The 8,041-nt window shown below is 40.0% G+C and overlaps 4 protein-coding genes across 5 annotated transcripts; 3 read left to right on the top strand and 1 right to left on the bottom strand.

The window, feature by feature from the left end:
• Positions 1 to 316: 316 nt before the first annotated feature.
• Positions 317 to 2,752, top strand: LOC106411102 (phosphoinositide phospholipase C 3). The gene is made up of 7 exons (XM_013851787.3): positions 317 to 674; positions 771 to 967; positions 1,079 to 1,214; positions 1,312 to 1,497; positions 1,573 to 1,802; positions 1,876 to 1,993; positions 2,077 to 2,752. Exons 1-7 carry the CDS (start codon positions 366 to 368, stop codon positions 2,614 to 2,616), a joined length of 1,716 nt encoding a protein of 571 aa, XP_013707241.1. The 5' UTR covers positions 317 to 365; the 3' UTR covers positions 2,617 to 2,752.
• Positions 2,753 to 2,859: 107 nt separating this feature from the next.
• On the top strand, positions 2,860 to 4,722 carry LOC106411104 (monooxygenase 2). Of its 2 annotated transcripts, none has more exons than XM_013851789.3 (6): positions 2,860 to 3,041; positions 3,123 to 3,269; positions 3,366 to 3,428; positions 3,526 to 3,688; positions 3,772 to 3,988; positions 4,066 to 4,722. In XM_013851789.3, the coding sequence occupies exons 1-6, from the start codon at positions 2,962 to 2,964 to the stop codon at positions 4,596 to 4,598; spliced, it is 1,203 nt and encodes a 400-aa protein (XP_013707243.1). In that variant the 5' UTR covers positions 2,860 to 2,961; the 3' UTR covers positions 4,599 to 4,722. The 2 variants fall into 2 exon arrangements, with proteins under 2 accessions (XP_013707243.1, XP_013707242.1); XM_013851788.3 differs by having other exon boundaries at positions 3,772 to 4,000.
• On the bottom strand, positions 4,690 to 5,651 carry LOC106411105 (trafficking protein particle complex subunit 2-like protein). The gene is made up of 5 exons (XM_013851790.3): positions 5,505 to 5,651; positions 5,304 to 5,400; positions 5,135 to 5,213; positions 4,980 to 5,061; positions 4,690 to 4,907 (listed from the first exon to the last, which is right to left on the bottom strand). Exons 1-5 carry the CDS (start codon positions 5,535 to 5,537, stop codon positions 4,776 to 4,778), a joined length of 423 nt encoding a protein of 140 aa, XP_013707244.1. The 5' UTR covers positions 5,538 to 5,651; the 3' UTR covers positions 4,690 to 4,775.
• A 214-nt stretch (positions 5,652 to 5,865) lies between these two features.
• On the top strand, positions 5,866 to 7,378 carry LOC106407592 (heavy metal-associated isoprenylated plant protein 26-like). The gene is made up of 3 exons (XM_013848468.3): positions 5,866 to 6,178; positions 6,668 to 6,837; positions 7,020 to 7,378. Exons 1-3 carry the CDS (start codon positions 6,101 to 6,103, stop codon positions 7,231 to 7,233), a joined length of 462 nt encoding a protein of 153 aa, XP_013703922.1. The 5' UTR covers positions 5,866 to 6,100; the 3' UTR covers positions 7,234 to 7,378.
• The last annotated feature ends 663 nt before the right edge of the window (positions 7,379 to 8,041 follow it).

Raw genomic sequence — 8,041 nt, 5'->3', positions numbered from 1 at the left:
CGGGTTAATCATCCTCTAACGGGGGTTCTTAGAGTGAGATTCTTATCGGTATATAAGAAATCGTCTTTTAATTTTTAACTAAAAAAACTAAGAGCCGGTTTTTAAATATTATTCATCCGACCCATGCATGAATATAATAAGGTTTTCATAACCACGAATAACATTACTTTTAAGAATGATAGTAGTAATTAATTAATGCGAATAGCGAGACACGTTCCTTTGAAGAGATGATAATTGATACGAGCATATATTCCTTTTTATCACTTTTAAATCAGTGCCTATCATAATATTCGTATATATATATGTGTCTATGTTGCTGAACAAGTAAGAAGTATAGCTAGTAAGAAGAAGAAGATATAATAAAAATGTCGGAGACTTTCAAAGTGTGCTTCTGTTGTAGCAGGAGCTTCAAGGAGAAAACGAGGCAGCCACCAGGAAGCATCAAGAGACTCTTCGAAGCTTACTCAAGAAACGGCAAGATGTCTTCGGATGACCTTTTAAGGTTTGTGAGTGAAGTCCAAGGAGAAGGGCACGCAGGGATGGACTACGTGCAGGGTATCTTCAACAGCGTTAAACACCACAACGTTTTCCATATACATGGTTTTGTTCATCTAAACGCCTTCTATCGCTACCTCTTTAGCGATACAAACTCTCCTCTTCCCTTGTCTCGCCAGGTACGTAAAAGATTAAAGATGTTCATCATTTACTTTTCTTTCACAACACATTAATTAACTGACAGTACTTGTGGGTTACTTTTTTTAAAAAAAAAGGTGCATCATGATATGAAGGCCCCGTTAGCGCATTACTTTGTGTACACGGGACACAACTCTTACTTGACTGGGAATCAAGTGAACAGCAGAAGCAGCGTAGAGCCGATCGTGCAGTCTCTGAGAAAAGGTGTAAAAGTGATCGAGCTTGATTTATGGCCTAATCCTTCTGGAAACGCTGCTGAAGTTCGTCATGGCGGGTTGGTACCCCACTAACACACTATTATTATGCTATTCAAAAAAAAAAATTATTTTCTTTAAAAAGAGTTGATATATATATATATATATATGTTTTTGGTGCTCATCATCAGGACGCTTACCTCGCATGAGGATTTGCAGAAATGTCTCAACGCCATAAAGGAAAATGCGTTTTATGTGTCTGATTATCCAGTCATAGTCACTCTCGAAGATCATTTGCCACCCAATCTTCAAGGGAAAGTTGCTAAGGTGAGACGTATCTTCTTCTCCTTTGCTCAGAACAGAGGAGCTTTACAAGTTTTAACTGATTTTTATTTTATTTTATTTGGGTAATGTGTTGTTGTAGATGTTAACTAGAACATTCAGAGGGATGCTGTTTCGTTCTGACTCAGAGAGTTGTAAGAACTTTCCATCACCAGAAGAGCTTAAGAAGAAGATTCTTATTTCTACAAAGCCTCCAAAGGAGTATCTTGAGAGCCAAGCTATTCAGTCCTCAAGAAGAACTCCAGTAGATAGAGCCACTTCCTGGAGCGTAAGAACTGATCATATGACGCAAATATTTTGAATTGACTTTGTAAACATTCTCAGCGTTTCTTCGTTGTCATAGGGCACTACTAATATGTCATGGAGAGGAGAAAACAAGATTCCTGAAGAAGATGAAGAAGACGAAGAGAGTGAAGCTGTTGGATATAGAGACTTGATAGCGATTCACGCTGGAAATTGCAAAAGTGGTTTGGAGGATTGCTTGAGAGATGATCCAGAGAAGCCTCGAAGGATAAGCGTGAATGAGCAGTGGGTAGAGAATGTGGTTAGAACCAGAGGAAGCGATGTTGTAAGGTAAATAAAATTATATATATATATATATATAGAGTGAGATGTGATGAACAAAACGTATTGAAGCATTGAACAGGTTTACACAGAGGAATCTAGTGAGGATATATCCAAAGGGAACAAGGGTGGACTCATCAAATTACGACCCTCATGTAGGATGGACACACGGTGCTCAAATGGTTGCTTTTAACATGCAAGTAAGTAGAGCTCTGTTCATTCATGGAATGGTGCAGATCTTGTTTTAATAATATAAATATTTTTTAAAAAATGGGTTGAAAAGGGACATGGGAAGCAACTATGGACAATGCAAGGAATGTTCAAAGCCAATGGTGGATGTGGCTACGTTAAAAAGCCTCGCATTTTGCTAGACGCGCAGAGACTCTTTGACCCATGCAAAAGGCTTCCCATCAAGACCACTCTTAAGGTGAAAATCTTCACAGGGGAAGGGTGGGATTTGGATTTCCCTCAGACACACTTCGATCAGTACTCTCCTCCTGATTTCTTCGTCAAGATTGGAATTGCAGGAGTTCCCAGGGACACGGTCTCTTACAGAACCGAGACAGCAGTTGATCAGTGGTTTCCTATATGGAAGCAAGAGTTCCTGTTTCAGCTCTCTGTACCAGAATTGGCACTTGTGTGGTTCAGAGTCCAAGATTACGACAATGACACCCACAATGATTTCGCAGGACAGACATGTCTTCCACTCCCGGAACTCAAGTCCGGAATCAGAGCCGTCCGGCTTCATGATCGAGCAGGAAAGCCTTACAAGAACTCTAGACTTCTCGTCAGCTTCTACTTTGACCCTCCTTACACGTTTTGACTTGTTCTTTCTTTCTTTCTTTCTTTCTTAAATCAATTTCTTCAAATAAGCAGCTAGCAGCTACTTGCATTTGTCTGTAATAAAGTTTAGAGAAATAATGTGATGGTTTCCTTTTATAATACGCGCTTGTCTCCTCCTTTCACTACTACGAATAAGTAGGGCTCTTCTTCATAATAATAATAATTTAATAGAGTATTAAAATTCGATTTTAATTATTGTATAGCCGCCTGCCTAGAACTGGGTGCCTTTGTTTGACTTGCCATCTTCCTCCACAATCTTGTATATAAAAATATAAACAACAGGGGAATAAACGCCGAGCTTCCTAAGATCATCAATCAGCGCACCATGGAAGTACTTGGCACCCTAGATATTGTCATCGTTGGCGCCGGAATCTCCGGCCTTTCAACCGCCGTTGGACTCCATAGGTTTGTGTTTGTGAAAGTAGCTCTTCCTTCCTTTGAGTTAGTTAGAAGCAGAGTAACGTTAATCAAAGTGGTGTCACACAGGCTTGGGATTAGAAGCATGGTGCTGGAATCTTCAGATAAGCTGAGAGCCACAGGATTCGCATTTACTACTTGGTTCAACGCTTGGAAGGCTATGGAAGCTCTCGGCGTTTCTCAGCATGTTCGTGATCTCCATGATCTCCTTCAAGGGTATCTATCGTCAGGCTAACAGTATTGTTCATATCAACTCTGTGACTAGACAACTTTATCTTTGATCTTCTTCTTCTTGAATCTTGATGCATGCAGATGGGTGGTGGGACACATCTCCCCAGGAAATCCTTCCAAGGAAATGCTCTTTCCAAAATCCGAGTATCTTTCTTCCTTCTTCTTCACAAAATATATGAATGCTATTTTTTTGTTGAAAAAAAGGAAGAAAACTTTAAAACCTGTTTAATTGTTTTGTCAGAGAATACGAGTCTCGATGCGTACAGAGGAAGGTCCTGTTAGAGGCTCTAGCGGATGAGTTGCCTCAAGGGACCATAAGGTTTTCGTCTAAGGTTGTTCATATCGAATTGTCTGGATACTACAAGATGGTTCATCTCTCTGATGGCACTATTCTCAAAACCAAGGTACACTTGTCCTCTCTGTAAATAATCCAAGGACAGGCTGGTCCTGTTGTGAAAATGTGGGGTTTCTGAACCACATTCTTCAGGTTTTGGTAGGGTGTGATGGTGTGAAGTCAGTGGTTGGTAAGTGGCTAGGCTTCAAGAATCCGGCTACAACTTCCCGGTTAGCAATCCGAGGGCTCACACATTTTCCACAAGGCCATGGATTTGGGAAAAAGTTCTTCCAGTTTTATGGCAACGGTGTTCGCTCGGGTTTTATCCCCTGTGACCACAACACTGTCTACTGGTTCCTAACCCACACTGGTATTGAATTAGGTAAACCGAACTCTTCCTGATATCCTCCTCTGCTGTCACTGACTCTTTTCCTTGCGCTTGGTTAGATGAGGAGACAAGTCCCGAAAACATCAAAGAATTTGTGCTGAACAAGATCAAAGACTTGCCTGAAAACATTAAGAGTGTGGTGGAGACCACCGATCTTGATAGCATGGTGATGTCTCGACTCAAGTACCGACCCCCATGGGAACTCTTATGGGCAAACATCGCAAAGGACAACGTATGCGTTGCAGGGGATGCACTTCACCCAATGACTCCAGATATAGGACAGGGCGGTTGCTCAGCCATGGAGGATGGAGTTATCCTGGCTCGTTGTCTCGGTGAAGCTATAAAAGCTAAAGGTGAAACAGAGGATGAAGGGGAGAGATATAAGCGGATTGAACAAGGTCTGAAGAAGTACGCAGGAGAAAGGAAATGGAGAAGCATAGATCTGATAACAACGTCATATACAGTAGGATTCATACAGCAGAGCACAGGGAAGTGGATGAACCTGTTGAGAGACAAGTTCTTGTCCTCTTTCCTTTCTTGGTTGCTGCTGAAAAAGTCTCATTTCGACTGCGGAAGCCTCGTCCCCACATGAGCAAGCAGAATGCTGGAGCTTTCAAGAGTAAAGATAACTGTGTGTTTTGTTTATATCCATTTTCAAATAGAATAATACTCGCAATAACTAATAAAGTCGCAAGGCAAGGTTCCCATTTCAGAAATAGAAAAGAGAAGACATTTATTTCAATGAAACAAAGACATATATATAAAACAATCAGTTGAAAGAGTAAGAGCTAACAATGTTGGTAACGGATTCGGAGAAGGTTCGGGAAGTGATCTTTTTGCCAGGAACATGGAAAGGGTTTGAGACGGCATCGACGTATGCGGCATGGAACTTCCTGAAGAACTGTAAGTGCACAAGAGAAATAAGAGGAAAACAAAAAAGAATTCACCAAATTTTGGAAGATAAAAAGCATACACTTCGGACATCGGTGTCTCGGACATCCAAATCAGAAGTGACCATGATGAACTTCACTTTTGTGTTAGTCAAGTAACCATACCTAATAGAGTTTTGGGCAATGAGAAAGGATGTTGAGTGAAAAAACAAAAAAAAAGGAATCTAAACTTACTTACACTTTGTAGTTGAGTGCTGGGTATAGCAGACCTAGAAATGCCTCGTTCATTGTCGTTCCTGACTTGCTCGGATTGTTCACTGTTAGCAACAACAAAAAAAAAATTGGAATTCAATAACAACAATCAATCAAAGTGAATTTCATTTCAGATAGATAGATAGAAGAAGAACCTCGCTCATCTATGACATCGAGGGAGCAGTGGACGATGTGGTGGAGCTTTAGCGCATCTTCAGCTTCCGTAAAGCTCTGAATGTAAAGCGGATTGTTCTGTTCCAAATTATAAGAAAATGGACGCAGAGTGAGAAAGGATCGAATCGGATCGGATCGAATCAGATCTGGATCAATATCAAATCAAAGCAAAATGGAAAAACCTGGTGGCCGACGACGGCGACGCAGACGATCATCTTTCTCCGAGATTGTTTTGGAGAATCCCGACGCGGTCTGTTGCCAGAAGAGTTGTTCAATCGCGTCAGTTGGGCTTGGATGGATTTTCATTAATTATCCTATGCTTTGGGCCTTTGCAAAAGTGGACCTAATAAGGATCCATTAGAGGCCCAATAGTCGATTGAGACCAAATAAACAAAGACTGGTCATGGTCGGTTACGTTGTCGGTGTGAGTTGTTGCGAGTCATCATCGGTTAATCCAAAAATATAACAATTACTCTGTTTCCCATTACGTCGACTGCATTGTGGACCAGGAGAGAAAGGACACCCATCATCCCTTCTTTTCATTTCTTTTTTTTTTTTTAAACAACTTTTAGTGAGTAGTATTTTACTAATTATTGTCTTTATATTCCTTCCTTCCCCCTCCCCTCATTTCATTGCTATCATTTAATTCCTCCCCATCACTGTGCTGTGTGCATCTCATTTAGACTCTCTCCTTCCTTCTCCCTAAAGTTTTCCTTCTAAAAGTCTTCTTCCTTTGATATCTCTCAGGTTTTTTTTCTAGTTTTGTTAAAAAGAAAATATGGGTGTTCTGGATCATGTCTCTGAAATGTTTGATTGCTCTCATGGACACAAGATTAAAAAGCGCAGACAGTTGCAGGTATCCCCCACACCTCCTTTCTTTTCTCAATCTATTCTATAAACTAGATTCGATGTGAAACAAAGTTTGAGTCCCGAGATGTGACTGTTACTTTTTGTAGATCTCCTCCTTGATTACAGCTCTATCAGTCTTCACTATGCTTTCCATTATTATTGTTGTTATAACTATTGTGAATTCTCTAGGACACTCAATTTCTGTTTTTTTTTGTTTTGAGTTAATTGTTTATAACTCCGACCAAATAGATTCGTTTTTATTAATCTGGAAATAAGTTGCAGCCATAGATTTTACACCGGGATACGTTGTACTTTTATTATATTCGCTGTCGGAATATATTGTTATTTCTTTTTATTTATTTTTCCTTAAAAATACAAATAAACTCGTAGAAATCACATGAATTTATTAACTCTTACTATATTTCTTAGATATTTTTTGTTTCTCGTGTTGTTCACATCCTAAATTAACTAATTAATTAATGAATGATGAGGATAGACGGTGGAGATCAAAGTGACGATGGACTGCGAAGGCTGCGAGCGTAAAGTGCGGCGGTCCGTGGAAGGAATGAAGGGTGTATCCTCTGTCTCGCTGGAGCCCAAAGCTCACAAAGTCACTGTGGTCGGCTACGTCGATCCCAACAAGGTGGTGTCCCATATGGCTCACAGGCAGGGCCGGCCCTGAAAGTTTGGAGGCCCAAGACCATTTAGTAAAGATTTAAAAAATTTGGGCGCCTAAAAATTTTTTTTTTACAAATTGATGACCTATTTACGTATAAAAATTTTCAAAAATTTTGGGGGCCAAAGCGAATGTTTCATTGGGCTTGGCCCAGGACCGGCCCTGTTCACAGGACCGGCAAGAAGGTCGAGCTCTGGCCCTATGTGCCTTACGACGTCGTGGCTCATCCTTACGCTGCTGGAGTCTACGACAAGAAGGCTCCCTCCGGTTATGTGCGAAGAGCCGATGACCCTGGAGTCTCGCAGCTAGCTCGTGCTAGCTCCACCGAGGTCCGCTACACTACCGCTTTTAGTGATGAGAATCCAGCAGCTTGTGTGCTCATGTGATATATGGACCGTTTCAGTTTGTTATTGATTATTGTTTCTGTATATTAATGTTACATATGGTAGGTTTCTTGTTCTGGTTTTACTGCTTTGCTACTCGTAACACTTTTGATGGTAAATTTGTAATATTTCTACTCCGTTTTTTTTTTTTGTTTGCTCCAATCCTATGTCGATCGACATTGAATCTTTTTTTTATCATAAACGTAAGTGTGACTTTTCAGCAAAGTGTTTTAAATATACATACAAAAGCCGAACAACTGGATAGCGAATCCATCTTGTTAAGCCTGCTGGTTACACGATTCCATTCCATCCATGCTGAACAAGGGTTTTAAATGGTTTTTGATTCGTAGATAGTTAAAGAAAGAGAATTTTGTCATTAAACCAAATGCTTTTTGTCCAGATTATAGAGTTAAAAGCAAATGTCTAAATTTCAAAGGAGGAGAAAACTGATGTTGAGCATAATCGTTGTGGTTACAAGAGGTTGTGCTCCAAGTTTTTTTTTTTTAACTCAAATTGTCAAAGCTTAGAACAATGAAATTTATATGTATAAATTAAACATAAGAATTCAAAAGGACTAGAAATAGACTACTGTACTTTATAAAGAGACACACACATATACTGCGATAATAATACTTTATTTAAGACTATTTTTTTGGTGAGTGAAGTAGTCCAAAAAATGCGGATTAATTAGCAGTTAAGAAAGAGCAGTAGTAATCAATTAAATGAGAGAGAGAGAGAGAGAGAGAGAGAGAGAGAGAGAGAGAGAGAGAGAGAGAGAGAGAGAGAGAGAGAGAGACTTGTTCAGCAAAGT

The sequence above is a fragment of the Brassica napus genome, chromosome C7 (assembly GCF_020379485.1).
Source record: "Brassica napus cultivar Da-Ae chromosome C7, Da-Ae, whole genome shotgun sequence".
Lineage (NCBI taxonomy): Eukaryota > Viridiplantae > Streptophyta > Magnoliopsida > Brassicales > Brassicaceae > Brassica > Brassica napus.
Note: the sequence above shows the minus strand (reverse complement) of the source record. Positions and strands in the feature narration are given on the sequence as shown.